The sequence below is a fragment of the Hyaena hyaena genome, unplaced genomic scaffold, assembly GCF_003009895.1.
Source record: "Hyaena hyaena isolate Hyena2069 unplaced genomic scaffold, ASM300989v1 scaffold_241, whole genome shotgun sequence".
NCBI classification, from domain to species: Eukaryota; Metazoa; Chordata; class Mammalia; order Carnivora; family Hyaenidae; genus Hyaena; species Hyaena hyaena.
This window is the reverse complement of record NW_024080875.1, coordinates 379,650-400,107: the sequence shown is the minus strand read 5'-3', so window position 1 is coordinate 400,107 and position 20,458 is coordinate 379,650. Positions and strand designations below refer to the sequence as shown.

General features: G+C 36.4%; 1 protein-coding gene across 1 annotated transcript in view; it reads left to right on the top strand.

Moving 5' to 3' along the window:
* Positions 1-20,071, top strand: part of MAP3K1 (mitogen-activated protein kinase kinase kinase 1) — a 76,469-nt gene extending 56,398 nt beyond the window's left edge. Inside the window, exons 7-20 of the mRNA XM_039244510.1 lie at positions 399-520; positions 801-882; positions 998-1,181; positions 3,414-3,692; positions 6,669-6,790; positions 8,344-8,435; positions 8,701-8,890; positions 9,198-10,479; positions 10,858-11,010; positions 11,718-11,880; positions 14,002-14,133; positions 14,988-15,130; positions 15,835-15,966; positions 17,468-20,071. Coding sequence (XP_039100441.1) covers positions 399-520; positions 801-882; positions 998-1,181; positions 3,414-3,692; positions 6,669-6,790; positions 8,344-8,435; positions 8,701-8,890; positions 9,198-10,479; positions 10,858-11,010; positions 11,718-11,880; positions 14,002-14,133; positions 14,988-15,130; positions 15,835-15,966; positions 17,468-17,617 — 3,226 coding nt within the window. The 3' untranslated portion in view covers positions 17,618-20,071. The remainder of the gene's footprint in view (positions 1-398; positions 521-800; positions 883-997; positions 1,182-3,413; positions 3,693-6,668; positions 6,791-8,343; positions 8,436-8,700; positions 8,891-9,197; positions 10,480-10,857; positions 11,011-11,717; positions 11,881-14,001; positions 14,134-14,987; positions 15,131-15,834; positions 15,967-17,467) is intronic.
* Positions 20,072-20,458: the final 387 nt, after the last annotated feature.

Sequence of the window (20,458 nt, the reverse complement as noted above, 5' to 3'; positions counted from 1 at the left end):
TCATTCAGAACAGTTTTTCAGGAATTTTTGCTTAAGGTAATAGAAGTATAACATTTAGTCAAACCTTGTAGCAGTTTGTTCAAAAGGTACACAAGCAGAATTTGGGGGCTATGTGGGTCTCTAAGATTATAGTTCATATACTGAATTCTGTTCATAGCAAGGAAAGGTTAACTCATACCCACAGTCTGTCACTACTTAGTGGTGTGAATCTTAAAGTTATTCTGTACTAGTGAATAGGAGAAATAAATATTTCTCAAATAGTTCTATATAAGATGTTCCTAACAAGAATTTCTATTTCATTTTTTCATATTGTAAAGAATCCAGAATTGTTTTTAGCTATGCCATTAATTCCGTACTCTTCTTTTGTGTTTAATGCTTTCATTTCCCCTTCCTTACAGTATCAAAGATGAGGAGGAACAGATGTGTCCTATTTGCTTGTTGGGCATGCTTGACGAAGAGAGTCTTACTGTGTGTGAGGACGGCTGCAGGAACAAGCTGCATCACCACTGCATGTCAATCTGTATGTGGCTCTTCCCTCCCCATGCTCACTCAGCATACTGGCTCTATGAGCCAACTATATCATTTAGGATTTTAACATGACTTTTGGGGAGACTAGGGAGATAATTTAGGTACATAATTTAACCTACTGTGTTTGCCTACTTCTAGGTAAATAGATCTGGTTGTTTTTTGAGGTTTTTTCAATATAAACCTCTACTAGCCATTAGTAACGGTTATTATATATAACTACTTAATGTTAAGCATTTATATTTTTGTAAAGTTTTTTCCCTTTAACTTTTCAGGGGCAGAAGAATGTAGAAGAAATAGAGAACCTTTAATATGTCCCCTTTGTAGGTCTAAGTGGAGATCTCACGATTTCTACAGGTAACAATTTTGAATTAATGGTTTAGATATGTCTCATAAAAAGTAAAAGTGTTCCCCAAATGTTATTTAAATCTGTTAATTATTTTTAACAAGATTTTGTTAATTTTTCATTTAGCCACGAGTTGTCAAGCCCTGTGGATTCCCCTTCTTCCCTGCGAGCTGCACAGCAGCAAACCATACAGCAGCAGCCTTTGGCTGGATCACAGCGAAGGAGTCAGGAGAGCAATTTTAACCTTACTCATTACGGAACTCAGCAGATTCCTCCTGCTTACAAAGATTTAGCTGAGCCATGGATTCAGGTAAGTAATTCTTATTCTTCATTTCTCAAATAAACCTTTATAAACCAATTAACGTAGTTGTGTCCCAATTGTTTATAGTTTAAGAAAATACATTTGCTTTGCCTCCATCATGAACTCTTACTTGACTGAAATTTCTACCTTTGGTGTTAATACTTTGCTGCTTACTATAGAGCTTAAATTTTGAAAATTTTTGGAGTCTCAGCTGCCCATCTCTAGGACCATCAGACATTAAGGATTATCCAAGGATAGACACTAGACCCCTTCAGTGCTAACTTGTTCAAATATTTAATCCCATTTCTACTAAGAATTGATCATTTTTTTATTTATTGCCATTTAAACTCCATTTCTCCTTTCTGTATCCTCATGGCATATATATAGAATAGCTGCTTAATAATTGCCAAGTGGATAAAAAAGAAAAAAATGTATGTTTGCCTTACATTAGTCATTTTTATTTGTAAGGACAGTTTCTGTTCCTTTATTTTCTCTTTGGATGAAATATTTTTTTCTTTCTCAGTCAGAATTTCTGCTGGTTGGTTGGTTGGTTGGGTTCTAGTGATTTTGTTATTTTAGTCCATGATGTTTAAAAATGTAGAATCCCGGGGTGCCTCGGTGGCTCAGTCGGTTAAGCATCCAGCTCTTGATTTTGGCGCAGGTCGTCTCACAGTTCATGGAGTCCAGCCCCATGTTGGGTTCCACACTAAGGATGGAACCTGATTAAGATTGTCTTTCCCTCTGACCCTCTCCCCCACCCTTGCTCACTCTCTCTCTAAAATATGAATGAATGAATGAATGAATGAAGAATCCCAAACCAAAGAATGTCTCCAGTAGATAATAGTGAAGTAAAATATTTTCAGTAATCTGTTAAATTCTGTTTCATACTATTAAATTTGTCAACAGACACTCATTCACTTTGTATGTCATTAGGATTTGTTTCCTTTCTCTTTTTATGACCGTTACAGTCCTGCAGCTTTTGAAACACTTCTTAGCATGTAAACAACCTATCATGAATCTAATAAAATTTCCAAACTTAATAAACAAAGCTTATTTATCTGGTTCATTAATGATATTTAACATGGGCCTTCACCTGTAAATCCTCGAGAGAACTCTAAAGTTGATACTGAGCTATTGGATGCCATTCTTTCAAGGCAGTTATATCTAGTGTATTTTGCTTAAGACGTAGGTTGGACTGTGTTACCTATCCCTATTTTTTTACTAAGAATATGATATAAGACAGAATTAAGACTTAGATCATGGTATGCTTTTTAACAGTGAGTGTCAGGCATATAATAAGTTATTATTATATAATAAGTTACTATAAGTAACTAAGTTAACTTACTCCCCTTTATTGTCAACTTAGAACATATATAAATAAGTCATCATTTGTTTTCCCCAAAATTATATTTATTCATCTCTAAAATTTGGAAATTTTTCATATGATAAATTACCTTCATGTGATAAATTCGGTATTAAGTTTACTTTTAGCTAATTGGCCCATAATGTCAAGACTATGTACCCTTTCCTTTATTTAGAGACTCCAGCTTTGAGGCATGGTAATGATGACTGTAATAACATGCTTTTTTTTTTTTGAGAGCGCAAGAGTGCAAGCAAGGAAGGGGTAGAGGAAAAAGGAGATAAAATTCTAAGCAGGCTCCACACCCATTGTGGAGCCCAACATGAGGCTCTGTCTCACCACTGTAAGATTATGACCTGAGCCAAAATCAAGAGTCAGATGCTTAACTGACTGAGCCACCCAGGTGCCCCAACATGCACTTTAATTATAGGCCTATCATTATCCTTTGCTAATTTGAACACAAGAGTTTTTTTTCTTTTGGCTTTAGATTTTTCCACTCCATTCATTATAATTCCATCTAATTTTGATGAGGGTTTTTTTTTCTTTAACCTTTTTCTACAATACAAAAATCTTCACAGATTTTTTCCTGTGGTAAGCATAAGACTACAGAAACATATAAATATCCATCTAATTACTTAATGGAGTTCACTCTTAATTTTATTTGAGCTAATAAATGTTAAGGACTGTTGATAATTACCAGCTAAACTTTAGTATAAAATTCCTCCTTAGGATTTTTAAGTGACTGGACATATTTGAACCTGTGTAGATTGGTAAAGATTTAAGAAAAGGCCACAATTTTTCAGAACTCCTGCTTATTACCAAATACTTTAGGTTCATTGGTTTTTCTTCCCATTAAATTCATTGTATTTGTTTGATTATAGGTATTTGGAATGGAACTCGTTGGCTGCTTATTTTCTAGAAACTGGAATGTAAGAGAGATGGCTCTCAGGCGTCTTTCCCATGATGTTAGTGGGGCTCTGCTATTGGCAAATGGGGAGAGCACTGGAAATTCTGGAAGCAACGGTAGAAGCAGCCCAAGTGCTGGAGCCACCAGTGGGTCTTCCCAGACCAGTATCTCAGGAGATGTGGTAGAGGCATGCTGCAACGTTTTATCAATGGTCTGTGCTGACCCTGTCTACAAAGTGTACGTTGCTGCTTTAGTAAGTAGCTTTATTATATAACCAAAGCATTATGGGTGTGGGTTTAAGCTTGTAGATATCATCCTTAAAATCCAGTAAAACTACTTTACCTGATTTAATTTTGGAAAATTCAGATTTTATTCCATAGTCCCAGGAAATTGCAATTTTCCATTTAGTCTCTTCATTTGGATTTTACTTGTTTTAATCTATTCAAGTTTTCTTATATACTGTTACTTTTCTCCCCTAAAATAGCAGTGTTTTACTGTTCATATATTTACATTAACCTTACATCTTACACATGATCAGCTTTAAAATGTTTTTAATGGATAGCAAGTGATCAAAGTTAGTTTGACTTTTTTGAGAATTTGCCATTAGTTAGACATTAAGGAGAACTGATTGTTAATCAACATCATGTATGTAAATTCAGGATCCTTTTCACAGAGGAAGGTTCTAGGACATAGATGATTGAGTTGTTTTTTCTAGTTTAACCTGTTAGAAGTTGTCTTTCATGAGTGAGATAGAATAGGGTGTTTCATTTATAATTTTGGAGGCTAATTTGACTTTTTTCATTCTGAGTACACATATCTTTAGGACAGGGTTTCTCAACCTCAGCATATTGACATTGAGCCAGATAATTATTTGTTGAGGGAAAGGGTGCTGTCTTGTCCACTGCAGGAGGTGTAGCAGCATCCCTGACCTCTCCCCCACTGGATACCTCTCTTCCTCCTCCTCCCTATCATGACAACCAGGAATGTTTCCAGGCATTGCTGTGTCCCCTGAGGGTCAGAATCGCCCCAGCTGACAACCACCATAATTCTTACCTAGCCAGTTTTCAGAACTCATTAATCCCTCAGCTTCCACTTTCTTTTTATAATCCATCCTGTAACAGCTATGCCTATGAATCTTCTTTTTGAGAGGTAATATAGAATCTGAAGTCAAAACTGAGTGACCTTATAATTTATCATCCTAACTGGGACACTTGAATAATCTGGTAGTTTAGATAGGACTGGCATAGGTAATCTGGACATAAGGTCAAGATTATAGACACCTTTATTCAAATTCCAGTTCTTCCATTGGTTAGCATTGTGATGAGGACTCTTAAATTTCATGTTTGTAATCTATAAGGAAAATATTATCTCTTGGGTTTGAAATGAGATTGTGTAAAACCTCTATCCATAATGTCTGGAACATTGAACATTGACTGTACAGTAGCCATCAGTATTCCTTAAAGACCACTTTGATTATTCCCCAGCTTAGAAACCTTTAGAGGTTTCTCTTGCTTTAGCAGCATTTCCAAAAGCATATTCTATGGAAGTTTGGCAAGATAATGAAAACCTCCTTTTAAGACAAGAGTTCTGTATTCAGTTAAAATTGATGGACAATTAATTACACAAATTAAATGGGTTTGTTCACTGCAAGGATTCTAAGATCCTTCAGCAAGCAAATACACATTAGGAATCTATGAGATCAAGGAGTAGGATGCATTATTTCCCAAATCTGTCTTGCCCTGGTCTGTTTTTTCAAGTGGAATATTCAGGGACCAGCATACTGTAAAGACCAATGTTCTTCGCCCAGCTTTTTATCTCTTCTTACTGTTATCTAACACAAACCTTCAGACATATTTGACTCTTCATTAGACTGTCTGTCTGGTTGTTTAAGTTCAGATGGTTTCCCATCTAGTTAGTGAGCTATAGATGGAAAGGACTCTGAGAATCATCCTATATTCTGATTCCTCTGTAACTATGTAGTGTGCCAGGTACAATGCAGGCAGAAGTGGCTCCTTCCCTTAAAACTCCCCCTTCCCTCTCTCCCCTCCCTTGCCATACATAATTCTTTGCTGAACCTTTTGAGAGTTAATTTGTAAGGCATCATGACATGACATTTCACCTCATATACTTTAGCAGATATCTCTTAATAAATGCATTATCCTGTATGAACCACAATGCAATCAGCAGACTTAGGAAATTTAGCATTAACAATACTATTATGTACTTAGAAAGTCCATATTCCAGTATCCCTAGTTGTTCCAGCAGTGTTCTTTACAGCTAAGCTGCAGATTTTAATCAGTTTTTACCACTTTTCCCATAATGTCTTTTTTCCTGTTTAAGGATCCGGTCCAGAAACTCAAATAGCATTTAGTTACCGTGCTCCCATCAGTGACAGCTCCTCCGTCTTTCCTTGTCTTGCACAGATCTTGACACTTTGCAAGTGTGCTGACCACTTATTTTGAAGAATGTCTCTCGTTTTGGGTTTATCTGATAGCAATTTCCTCATGACTAGGTTGAGTTTATGCATTTCTGTTATAGTGCACTGTGTCAAGGGATACATGATGTTGATGTGTCTAGTATTGGTGATGCTGTCCTTCATCACTTGGTTAAGGTGAGGTCTACTGGGTTTCTTGCTATAAAGTGACAATAAATGTTTTGAGGCAGATACTTTGAGACTATGCAAATACCCTGTTTCTCTTCAGAATTTGGCCCAGTGATTTTAGCATTTGTCAGTGGATCTTTTCTACAGCAGTTATTGTGGTATTCTAATGGTGATTTTCTATTTTTCTCATTCCTTCTACATCAATAGGAATTCTTCTATAAAGAGGAGGTGTCTTTTCTGCCCCATCTGTATTTATCCAATTTTTAAGTTTATGTCAATATAGGCTGATGAGTATTTATTTTAGTCTCTAGGTTATAATGCAATCCTGTCATCATTTAAATTGTTGCTTGTATTATTCCAGTTTCAGCCATTGGAAGCTTTTCATTTTGAAATTCATACTTTAAAAATTGTAGAAATAGTTCAGAGTATTTCTTTCTACCCCATCTATTTACTCTTCAGGTTTTTATTTGTATCAGTATGGATTCATGGATTTTTTATTTATGGGTTATAATCTATTCCTACCATTACTTATTGTGTTTATTAAATTGTCTCACATTATACTAGAGTCTCTGATGCTTTTCAAATGCAGTTAAACTGACCTTCAGGTTTCCCCTCCCACTCCCACAGAAAACGTTGAGAGCCATGCTGGTTTATACTCCTTGCCATAGTTTGGCAGAAAGAATCAAACTGCAGAGACTTCTCCGGCCAGTTGTAGACACCATCCTAGTCAAGTGTGCAGATGCCAATAGGTAAGACCCTATTGATGAATCGTTTCAAACTCTCTTATAGTAAAAGCCTAGCAAAAAGCCTCACACCTGGTGAGTATTTGATACATACTTATTAAATGAGGCTTTAAATATTGTTTTCTATTACTAGATTCGAAATTAAAATGTAACACTTAAAGTTTTTGAGCACTAGGGAGAAGGGCGAATGGCAAGTAAAAACCAGGGTAACAAACTGGTTTTTGCATGGATAACCACATTACTGTGTTCTTTTGTTAGAAAGCAGTATTCTTAATCTCAAGTCCAGTTGGAAAGAATAGTAACTGATACCTATATAAACTCATTTTAAAGAATGAATTACTCAGAATAGGAACCAATAAAATCATTATACCTGCTTCAAAAAAACAAACCATTCCATATTTGCTGTATAATGGAATTTTACTCTATGATAGTTAATATTTAAAACAATAACAAATTGCGATATATGTAAAAACTGACAGGGATCAAGAGTAATGCTAACTGGAGGAGTAGAGATAGTAAGGTAGAGAAGTGAGGCATAATCATAGTAAAAAATAAGCTCAAGCTGTGCTTTTATGGGACCACTGGTTTGCTTTTATTTTCCCATTCTGTCAAGTTGGAGGAAAAGATCACTTTTCACTTAGTGAGCGTAGCTGAGAACATTGTTTGGTGGTTCTCGCCTCTTCATGACCAGCCCATTTCAGGTGGTAGGAAGCATGGATTCGCCTTTGCTGTGCGTCTGCCGTTAAACCCATTTGGAGCTCTCTCAGCCCAGCCTCTGTCTTCTTCCCTCCATCGCCTTCTGTTGTTTGCAGCCAGTCTCAAAAATTAGGTGCTTAGATTTGATTTGCTTCTCATTTCATAAACTCTTTTTCCTCCATTTTTTTCTCTACCCAAGCCTATGAACTGACAGTATTGGAGGTTTTCTTTATTCAAGAGAGTACTGTAATATATGAAAAATATTAATAGGCAAATTGACAAATAATTTGCAAAATGCATAGAAAAATCACATGGTTTTTCAATATGAGAATCAGTATTTTTCTGAAAACTTCACTGCTTTTGTGGCAGTTGTGTGTTGTATGCCTTCTGGAATTCTAAAGTTAGATTGTTCACCTGGTTGCTTCACTGACGGAACATTATAAATTCAGTAGAAGTTTTAAGATAATTTGGAATTCTCTCTGGCTATATAAGAGAACATAAAGGTTTTGGAGGAAGTTTTTGTTTTTAATTCAAGAGATTCTGAGTGAAAATTCAGAAATCAAAATGAGTCTTCTGCCTTTTGTACTTTAATGAAATAATCAAAATATGCTTTTTATCTGGTTTGCTATTTAAATCAGTGCTTGCTAAGAGCCACTATTAAGATTCTGTGCTTAACATAGATGAAGTAAAGTTTATGAAATTAGACCTTACATAATGAATATTATCCGTAGCAACACTGTAAATGTGATTTTAGTGGTGGAACTATTTTTTGCCACCTTTTCATATGGCATTACATAACTATTGTCCTTCTAATGTGTATTTTATCCAAGATCCAAGTCTAATGTTGCTTCTTTCATTTTTAGTCGCACAAGTCAGCTGTCTATATCAACACTGCTGGAATTGTGCAAAGGCCAAGCAGGAGAGTTGGCAGTTGGCAGAGAAATACTTAAAGCTGGTAAAATCTTTTTACTTAAAATAAATGTAGCAGGTCTTACCCTAATTGTATAGTCTCTGATAAGGCAGCTGTATACAGGATTTTGAAGTAATTGTGTAAATTGATTCAGTGAGCTAACATTAGAAATAGGAATTAATCTAAACAGTACTTAAAATGAATATAATTAGAGTATTTTTCTTGGCCTTTATGCTATTTTGATCATGTTTTGTTTTAGATTTTAGTATCACTATTTTTCAGTTATGTGTTACTACTTTCCTTTCTGTAGGATCCATTGGTATTGGTGGTGTTGATTATGTCTTAAGTTGTATTCTTGGAAACCAAACTGAATCAAACAACTGGCAAGAACTTCTGGGCCGCCTTTGTCTTATGGACAGACTGCTGTTGGAATTTCCTGCTGAATTTTACCCTCATATCGCCAGTACTGATGTTTCACAAGCTGAGCCTGTTGAAGTCAGGTAATTTTTCTTCTGCAAATATGTTATTTGTTCTTCCCTCCTACCCCATCCCCAGCCTACCCCTCACCCCCTAAAAAGGACACATTTTAGATTCATGAAAGACTTAGAAATTACAGAGCATATATAGGTTACTAATACCTTAATATTTGATTGACATAAAAGCCTCAAGCCTGGCCTATTAAAAATTTATAGATCCTTTGTACTGAAAGGACTTTTTTTAGATGTATAAGCTGTAAATTAATACTTTTTATTTGTGTGTATTTTACAGTAATTTTAACTTGTCTAGTAATTGTGTTTTTTCTTTCAGGTATAAAAAGCTGCTGTCCCTCTTAACCTTTGCTTTGCAGTCCATTGATAATTCCCACTCAATGGTTGGTAAACTCTCTCGAAGGATATATTTGAGTTCTGCAAGAATGGTTACTGCAGTACCCCATGTATTTTCAAAACTGTTAGAAATGCTGAATGTTTCCAGTTCCACTCATTTCACCAGGATGCGTCGTCGTCTGATGGCTATTGCAGATGAGGTGGAAATCGCTGAGGCCATCCAGCTGGGCATAGAAGACAACTTGGATGGTCAACGTGACAGCTTTTTGCAGTTATCTCTTTCTCCCAGCTCTCCAGAAACCACAGAGAACAGCTCTCTTGAGCGCACAGACCACTTAGAGAAAACTGGAAAAGGACTGTGTGCCACAAAACTGAGTGCCAATTCAGAAGACATTACTGACAGGCTGGGCAGCGTTTCAGTAGGACTTTCTAGTTCAACAACAGTGGAGCAACCAAAGCCAGTGGTTCAAACTAAAGGCAGACCCCACAGTCAATGTCTGAACTCCTCTCCTGTATCTCATCATTCCCCATTAGTGTTTCCATCCTTGTCAACTCCTTCTTCATCTGCCCCATCTGCACCAACTGGCACCGGAACAGATCTCTCTAAGCATAGACCTCAGGGTTTCATTCCCTGCAAAATACCTTCTGCATCTCCTCAAACACAGCGCAAGTTTTCTCTACAGTTCCAGAGAAACTGTTCTGAAAACAGAGACTCAGATAAACTTTCCCCCATCTTTACTCAGTCAAGACCCCTGCCGTCTAGTACTATACACAGGCCAAAGCCATCTCGACCTACCCCAGGTAATACAAGTAAACAGGGAGATGTCTCAAAGAATAGCATGACACTTGATCTGAACAGTACTTCCAAATGTGATGACAGCTTTGGTGGCAGCACCAATAACAGTAATGCTGTTATACCCAGTGACGAGACAGTATTCACCCCAGTAGAAGAGAAATGCCGATTAGACGTCAATACAGAACTCAATTCCAGTATTGAGGACCTTCTTGAAGCATCTATGCCTTCAAGTGACACAACAGTAACTTTTAAGTCAGAAGTTGCTGTCCTCTCTCCTGAAAAAGATGAAAATGATGATACCTACAAAGATGATGTGAATCATAATCAGAAGTGCAAAGAAAAGATGGAAGCTGAAGAAGAAGAAGCTTTAGCAATTGCCATGGCAATGTCAGCGTCTCAGGATGCCCTCCCCATAGTTCCTCAACTACAGGTTGAAAATGGAGAAGATATCATCATTATTCAACAGGATGTAAGTATAGTCTTAAAGAGATTAGAGTTTCCTTGGACTAAGCGAAAATAAATCTAATTCAGAAATGATGTTCTTAACACAAGTTAATCATTAGAAACAATTTTTCACATAGAATTATACACTGTATATAATATCATGTCATTGCTTAAACATAGACACTCCTTGACTATTTCAGAGGCATTTCTGGTTGATTCTATAATGACGATCACTTCTCCTGCATTTGACATTGGTCACCAACACTGCACATTCAGAGGTCGGCTTTATAGGTGGTATGGGAAGCCAGACAAAACAAGACTAGTATCCTGCCAGGCTAATTTCACAGATCTTTCTTTCCTCTTTAACTTAACAGTAAAAAGATTGCTTTCATTTAATATGTAGACACCCGAAACTCTACCAGGACATACCAAAGCAAAGCAACCTTACAGAGAAGACACTGAATGGCTAAAAGGTCAGCAGATAGGCCTTGGAGCATTTTCTTCTTGTTATCAGGCTCAAGATGTGGGAACTGGAACTTTAATGGCTGTTAAACAGGTAAATAAGTATCTAGTGAGCACATAAATTATTTAAATTATAAAAATGAAGCATGAGCAAATAAGTAAAGCCTAGTTCCCTTTGTGTATATGCTTTAGCCCCTTGATTTTCAGAAACCTAAATTTCAAAGTAAACACTGCCAAAGCATCAAAAGTATCATGAATTCTATTGAAAAGCTGAAGCATAATTATTTTAACAAATTATATAAATGATCCCTGAAAGTACTTGACTGCATGATGATTTTAAGATCCAACATCAAGATGGGCCTCGTAGTGGTTGTTTTTTGGTTTTTGTTTGTGTTTTTTATAAACAGAGGTGTGGTTTCATACTCCTTTTAGCAATGTTACGAATGCACCATCATCTCGGGGCCTCTGGTAGTTTACTTTTCATGATGAGCATGCTTATCAAAATAAGAAAATCATGAAGTTTTTGTTTTTAAATCACATTGGTTCTTCCATGAATAGGCCTTTCTAATTCTGTCTTCAGTTTGGGAGGATTGGCTGTGTCCCATTTTTTTTGGTCATTTTTCTGATACTTCACTGCTTAAGCTACACCTTTACTATCTAAAAGCATTTTAGTTGGTTTTTTATAAAGCATCTACTTTATAACTAATATGAATTTGTCCAATTTAGGTCAGATTGTTAGTGAAAACTGTAAATAGAAATTCATCAGAATTCAAAACTCTGTAAACATGGTTATTGAAACAGGTGACATATGTCAGAAATACATCTTCTGAGCAAGAAGAAGTAGTGGAAGCATTAAGAGAAGAGATCAGAATGATGAGCAATTTGAATCATCCTAACATCATTAGGATGTTGGGAGCCACATGTGAAAAGAGCAATTATAATCTCTTCATCGAATGGATGGCAGGTATGTTCACATTTTAAATTACCAATAAAAGTACATGAATTTAACTTTTTGGTTGATATTAAATGAAGGAAAAACAGTTTTATGAACACTTATTTTTATTAAATAGCTTGAATTTCTTTTCTTTTTTAATGTTTATTTCTGAGAGAGACAGAGTGTGAGCTGGGGAAGGGCAGAGAGAGAGGGAGACACAATCCAAAGCAGGCACCAGGCTCTGAGCGGTCAGCACAGAGCCTGACACAGGGCTCAGACCTACAAACTGCAAGATCATGACCTGAGCAAAAGTTGGACACTTAACCAACTGAACCACCCAGGTGCCCCAATTTCTTGAATTTCTAAAAGCAAATCACCCCTAACATAATATGAATTGTAAATATTTCATTTTGTCTTTGATTTAAATACAAATGAAATATTCATTGTCTCTAATTTTTTAACTGTTTCAGTGTTTGTTTTTTTTTTTTTTTTTAGTGTTTATTTTTGAGAGAAAGAGACAGACTGTAAGCAGGGGAGGGGAAGAGAGAGAGGAAGACACAGAATCCAAAGCAGGCTCCAGGCTCTGAGCCGTCAGCACAGAGCCCGATGCGGGGCTGGAACTCAATAATGGCGAGATCATGACCTGAGCTGAAGTAGGACACTTAACCAACTGAGCCACCCAGGTGCCCCTCAGTGTTTCTTTTTAAATGATTATAGAGCATTCTTTTATAAGAATAATTTTTTTAAAACCTGTGTATAAGACCCATATTTTTCCAGATGGCTATCATTCATTGGACAGATTTGAGATGTTTTAACTTGACAATATAAAAGTGAAATTAAGATAAAACTTGCAGGGGCACCTGGGTGGCTCAGTCAGTTAAGCCTCTGACTTCAGCTCAGGTCATGATCTCATGGTTTGTGAGTTCAAGCCCCACGTTGGGCTCTGTGCTGACAACTCAGAGCCTGGAGCCTACTTTGTATTCTGAGACTCTCTCTCTGCTCCTCTCTAGCTCACGCTGTATCTCAAAAATAAATAAACATTAAAAAAAAAGTTTTTTGAGATCTAAGTTGGAAAAGTTAAGCTATGAAGTATAAAATTGAACCCTAAAATATACCATATATACAGTAAAGTAACTTGGGATGTAATGAATGAATAAGTGGTTTAAATTCTGAGATTTTTTTGTGTTTGAAGAATTGATTTCTATTGTTCTTAATACATTCTTTGATGTTGGTTGTAGCTGGGTTGATGCTTGTTTTCAGGTTGACTATTACAAATACTTCCTAAGGTTTATTCAGTTTATAACTTGTCCCAGGTCACAGCTAATAGATAATAGAATATGAAGCCTAGTGTTGGATCTTTTGGCTCTTCCTATTCTCTTTACCTTCTCCTAAATAACATGTGAGCATTTGTTTACTTAAGTCTTATTAATAAAAAAGGTATTTTGGGGGCACCTGGGTGGCTCAGGGGGTTAAGTGCCGAACTTCGGTTTAGGTCATGGTCTCGAAGTTTATGATTTTGAGCCCCATGTCAGGCTCTGTGCTAACACCTCAAAGCCTGGAGTCTGCTTCAGATCCTATATCTCATCTCTCTGACCTGCCCCTGCCCATGTGCTCTCTCTCAAAAGTAAACATTTAAAAAAAATTTTTTTTAAGGTATTTTGGGAGTACCTGAATAGCTCAGTTGGTTGAGCATTGGACTCTTGATTTTGGCTCAGGTTATTATCTCACGGTCATGAGATCAAGTCCCACATTGGGCTCCATGCTGGGGGTGGAGCCTGCTTAAGAATCACTCTCCTCACCCCTCCCCCCTGCTAATGCTCTCTCTCAAAAAAAAAAAAAATTGTATATCTGTCAAAAGGACAGGGAGGTGAATGGTGCTTTTCAGAAATGGTTCTGTGTAAAACTGTTAAGTTTTAAAGCTTTCTGAAATCTTTCAACTTCCAAAAAACTAGTTCATGAAAGTTTCATGAAAATGTCCAATTGATAGGAATGTGTTTTTAAATCAGTCTCACTTCTGATGCAGAGTGTAAATATAACATTTCAAACGTGAATGTGAGTTCATGTGGTGCAACCTTATGTAACTAAAGTGTAATCAACGGTTTTAATTTGGCTTAAATTTATGATAACGATTATTATATGTTTGTCTTACAGGGGGATCAGTGGCTCATTTGCTCAGTAAATATGGAGCCTTTAAGGAATCAGTAGTTATTAACTATACTGAACAACTACTTCGTGGCCTTTCATATCTCCATGAAAACCAGATCATTCACAGAGATGTCAAAGGTAGGAATTCTTTTCATTACTACCTATTAGCAATAGGTAGAAAACAAATGTAGTTTTAAAACTCAGACCTTTGTTCCTTTGTTGATAATTTCTAACTTGATCAACTATGGGACTGTTTCTCTTGAGTAACTCAAATCACTAGAATTATTAGAAGTGAAAGGAACCTTTGGAGTCCTATCATCTGCCTTCCTTGGAGAGGCTGTGACTTTTCTATTCTTACTGCTTTTTTTTTTTTTTCCATTGTACTGCTAACGGCAAACCATATAAAATTCAGGTCTCTGATTACCTTTCTTGGTCTCCTGATCTCTACTGCCTCCCCAAATTTCCCATTCCTGGTTTTATTTAAAATAACTGGGATATTATGAACTTCTTTTGAGAAGAAGCCTTTCAAATATTTTGCAGTTCATTTTGCTAAGAGGAGCTTCGGTTTTCTGGACATAAACGTCTTTGGCTAGTATTTGACAGTGTATATTTTGAATTGGTCTTAGGTATTTTTCAACGGAATTCTGTCGTAAGATGTAAACTACATTAAAACTTTAATGTTGAGGGAAGATTTTTGTTGGGAATAATTATGTTAAAGGTTTTCAACACCTAGTAACTTTTCACTAAATGTCTGCCTTTATCTCTTTATGCCTTGTTACTTTGATCTTCCCTCTGAGGATTTGGATTTTACTTGTTTTACATGTTGTTACCTTTGTGCCTTCAGCAATAATGAAGTGAATTGAGAGGGGAGAGTTCTCTGAACCTCTGACATGTCCACTTCTTTGATTGTCCTATTAGTAGTATTTTACTGAGATATTAATCTGTCCTTTGGTTTTTTAACATACAAGGTCATTTGCTGTTTTTGTTGACAGGCGCCAATTTGCTAATTGACAGCACAGGTCAGAGACTGAGAATTGCAGATTTTGGAGCTGCCGCCAGGTTGGCATCAAAAGGAACTGGTGCAGGAGAGTTTCAGGGACAGTTATTGGGGACAATTGCATTTATGGCACCTGAGGTGAGAAGCAGCTTTGAATGTGCTGAAAGAAAGTATCTGGAGTTCTGTGTGACAGAATGATAGCAAATTAGTTTGCCATGTTTTTCACTATATGCTTACCACTTAGAAGTCCATGGGTCTAAAAATAAGGTTTTAATGATATCCTTGATTTCAGACTCTTAATCCCTGCCTTTCCATCTTTGTCTTGACAAAATTTTTAAAGTATGGGTTTTTGTAGATTTCCTTAAAGGCTATTCCTAACAAAGAATTGTGGGATAATTTATACTACTTGTTTTTTAGTAAACCCAAAGTGCACATAATTAGAAATCTTAACAGCAAAGGGAGGTGGCAGAGAAGCAGGATTTAGTAGTAGTAAAAGAAATTGAAATAAACATTGTGATTCTGAATTCAGCTTGTGTTCGGAACTCTTTGTGTTCCTATGTAGGTATAATTTGTTGTCCTCTGGCTCCATGGTTCACTTTAAGTGCACTGGGGCTATTTTGAAATCTGTGATGTGATCCTTCTTCAGAATCTCCCTGGTCTCCACAATATTTTTGTACCACATAAACTTGATGAAATAAATGAAACATCAGTCTAGTCTATGGAATTGCTGTTTGTACCATTTGTTTTGGTCTGAAATAAAAAGCTAGAACCCCTAACTACAGAATGTCTTTCTCTTTCTTTAATGAGTCCTATTTCCAAATTAACTTCCTGCTTTATTTTAGGTACTAAGAGGTCAGCAGTATGGTAGGAGCTGTGATGTATGGAGTGTTGGCTGTGCTATTATAGAAATGGCTTGTGCTAAACCACCCTGGAATGCAGAAAAACACTCCAATCATCTTGCTTTGATATTTAAGGTAATTGTGATATAAAAATGACTTCTTTCCCCTAAAATTGGCAGGAGGCAGATTTTTCATGGGTTCTCCTTAACTCTCAATCTAATGTCCGGGCAGATCTTCCTTGAAACAGTTATGTAGGTATACATCTGTAGGGATTCATGTGGTACAGTGAATGCTGGCAGCATGTACAGTTGGTTCTCATTTTTCGCAGTAGTTAGGCTCCATAAAGTCACTGTGAACAATGGGTTAGCAATTAATAAGCCATTTTTCCTAGGTGAAATGTGTGTAAATCTATATCTCAAGACTTTCAGGGGCGCCTGGGTGGTCAGTCAGTTAAACTTCCGACTTTGGCTCAGGTCATGATCTCACAGTTTGTGGGTTCAAGCCCCGCATCAGGCTCTGTTTTGACAGTTAGCTCAGAGACTGGAACCTGTCTTCGGATTCTTTGACTCCCTCTCTCTCTGACCCTCCCCTGCTCACACTGTCTTTATCTCTCTCTCAAAAATAAATAAAACATTTTAAAAAATATAAAAAAAGACTTTGAAATGTAAAAACATAAGTCTCTTCATGTATGTAATCCACAAATTTTTACTAGCTGATTTACTATTTCCTGTATTTAAAAAATTTACACCTGGGTCGGGTGCCAAATCCTGTCTGTTCTACCTTTCCAATAACTCTCAAATCCATTCTGTCCATTTCCATTTGAGAATAGTATATTTGAGATGTTTAGCCTTTGATCCAGACATGTGCTAGGTAAAAGCTCCAGCTTTGGAGCCATACAGACCTGGTTTCAAACCCTGGCTCCATAAAGCCGGGTGAATAGGGAAATTACATCTTCTGTCTACCCTCTGTTGTTTTGGTGATTAAATGGGTATAACAGCACCTACTTCATTGGGTTATTATGGGGATAAACAAAATTACCTCTGGGTCTTAGTAAAGCACTTCGCCCACTCAGCTGCCTGTGTGCACAGTATCAGTCCTGTGCACTGGCTCCCCAGCAACTCATACCTGCCAGAACCTCTTTCAGCCCTTTTCACACTCCTAGAACTTCCTCCTTCAGTGCAGGTGTGTTTCTGAGGTAGTGGCAGGTTTGGTTTTGCTCAACTGGAACAGCTTGCTGTGCTGAATATTAGAAAATGCATGATGAAGCCAAGATGACAAGCCATACTGGAGAGTGAATATGAGGAAAGCATATGGCAAACTGGATACCTGTCTGACCATTTTGATGCACTTAGTCTTGTTTATTTGAGACAGGAAGGAAACCACAGATCCATCAGATCTGGATGTACTTGATCACTCTAAAATCCTAAAATTTGAAAGTTCTTGAAGGAAGCCTCCTATCCACCAGGTGTTTTTCCACAGATTGTCAGAAAGAAGTCCATCCACTTCAGCCTCAGTGCTTCTGTATACAAGATGCCCATACAGAGGCTATGAAATCTATGCACATGTACTGGTACATCCAAAGTTCCAATTGTGGCATGTTCCAACATTAGTGGCTTTGTTTTTTTGTTTTTTACAGATTGCAAGTGCGACTACTGCTCCATCGATCCCTTCACATTTGTCTCCTGGTTTACGGGATGTGGCTCTTCGGTGTTTGGAACTTCAACCTCAGGACAGACCTCCATCAAGAGAGCTACTGAAGCATCCGGTCTTCCGTACTACATGGTAGCCATTTATACAAATAAACTGTAATGGGGACAGGATGCTCATCAAGAGCAAAAAAAACTTTTGTGGGGAACCACGTTGATAATCTGCTGGCCTTCATGCCACTGAACAGCTATGAACAAGACCAGTGGGGAACCCTTACCTAAGTATGTGATTGACAAATCATGATCTGTACCTAAGCTTAGTATGCAAAAGTCCACAGTTTGTGCAGACACTATAAACCGTGCCTTTCAAAGAACTGGCCATAGGTAAACAGGAAAGCAATGACGTTTGCATGACTAATGAACGGAAGCATATTTTGGGGTTTTTTGGAGCACTTTTTCAGCAATATTAGCAGCTGAGGGGCTCAGGATCTATTTTAATGTTTCAATTATTCTTCCATTTCATATCATGATCATAGGCAGGGGGTTCTGCAGTTCCGTTCAGTTTTTTGTCACTGGCTATAAATCAGTATCTGCCTCTTTTAGGTCAGAATATGCTATAAGTAGCAGTAAATAACTATATTTTTAAAAGTTGATGACTTCTTTATGAACCACAGCTGACCTTTATTTTTTAAAAGCCTGGGCAGTTGTAGTTCACTGTGCATTTTACTGTTGGCCCAATCATTTCGTTTTTGGAAATTTTGGTTCTATATTTTCATTTCACCTTCACTTTTGTTTAATATTCAGGGAAAGGTGATCTTTTCAATCCAGAAAAAAAAAAAATAGAACTAGATGTGAACTAGAGTTTATTAAATATCTTGCTATTGCAAGAGTTTTTTTAATACAGATTTAATTTTGTTTTTTAAATTGGAATTTAATAAAATACTACCTTCATTGAGTCAGTCACTGCTCTTTTCATGCAGGTTAAATATAAATTAAGTGAAAATCTATTCTCTGTGATGCAGCTCACAACCAAGATCAAGATTACCTTGAAATTTATTTGAATTTTTTTAATGTATGGGTTTCTTTTGTAGGAAACATCACACCATTGAAGTCTTACTTTGTATGTAACAGTCCATCATTCATCACCACCACTAATAATAACATGAAACTGCTATTTTCCTTCTACCATGCATCATCTCTTTCCAGTTGGCCTGGCTGACAATTAAAGAAAAATTAACTAATGACTCAACTATCAATGAGTAATAGCGTTTTTACAAAATAAATCTGCTTAGAACTTTGAAAATGTGTTTAAAAAGAAAAGTGAAATGGATTCCACTTAACACGCTAATCCTTAGATTTTGCACAATTATCTAATGGTTTTCATCTGAGTGGGATTCAGATGCATGCAATCCTGAAGGAAAATGGCAGCTCTTTTATCCTTTTTTTTTGTGAGTCTTTTAAAATCAAGTACTGATTAAATATTTAATACAACTTTTTGAGATGTTAAGTTTTAACTCTTCAGAAGCCAGTTGAATTGTTGCAGAGTGAAACAGAATTGGTTATTCTCAAAGACTCAGGATAAACTAAATAAGCTATATAGAGTACATTTTAAATGTACAACACAAATTGGAAGTAAAATAAGTTACAAGATAAGTTTACAGGGATATATTGCATATAATTTTTAAAAGACAGTTTTTTTTTGTTTTTTTTTTTTGTTTTTTGCTTTTTTTTATGTGAATGTGTCTCTTAGTGAAATTTTACATTCCTTTGTTTTGGAAGATTGGCAATATTTGAAGAGTTAAAAATAGTACCGAAATGTGAAGTTTGGTAGCTCTAAATGTGTTGTACTTGACTTTCTTTTTTATTTTCTATCTTGTGTGTGTGTGTGTGTGTGTGACTACTTAGAATTTTCACAGCTCTAATAAGATTGTTTCCAAGTTTCTCATGTGCAAGCTTTAACGGATGCACTCTTGCCATTTGATGTACTGGAAGATCACTGGTCAGATCAGTACTGTGTCTGACAGAAATGTAAACTGTATAAACTGAGGAACCTCAGCTAATCAGTATTACTTTGTAGATCACCATGCCCACCACATTTCAAACTCAAACTGCCTCTAGTTGTCCAAATCCATTGTTTGAGTTTGTTTGCAGTTCCCTCAGCTTGCTGGTAATTGTGGTGTTTTGTTTTTTGTTTTGTTTTGTTCTCAATGCAAATGTGATATAATATTCTTATTTTCTTTGGATCAAAGCTGGACTGAAAATTGTATTGTGTAATTATTTTTGTGTTCTTAATGTTATTTGGTACTCAAGTTGTAAATAATGTCTACTGCTGTTTATTCCAGGTTCTACTACCTCAGGTGTCCTATAGATTTTTCTTCTACCAAAGTTCACTTTCACAATGAAATTATATTTGCTGTGTGACTATGATTCCTAAGACTTCCAGGGCTTAAGGGCTAACTTCTATTAGCACCTTACTGTGTAAGCAAATGTTACAAAAAAAATCTCTGGGTTAAGAAAATTTGGCTTAAATGTATCCTTTGTTATTTTAAATATATCGAGATATTTTAATTAAAATTTTTACCCCATTGAACCAATTTTATAGTATTTGTACCTATTTTGGTGTTTTGTCTTTATAGTAAATAAAAGTTTTTGAACAAAGGTTGGTAATTTTATTTATTTTGCCAGTGCCCCATTAGGTCCTTTATGGTTAAAGGATTCAAACTAAGATCACATGTTCTTACTAGTTGTCAAGACTCATTCAATCCAGAACCATGCCTCAGTTTTTTCTTGACCTTTATGACCTTAATATTTTTAAAGATTACAGGTGACTGTTTTATAGAGGTTTCTTCTTTGGGAGTTTGGTTCTTCCTCATGACCGGATTCAGAGTATGCATTTGTGACAGGAATATCACAGAGGTGATGCTATGCTCTTCTTATGAGGAGGTGCTTATTATCAAGTCAGTCTGTCCTGATGCTGGTGA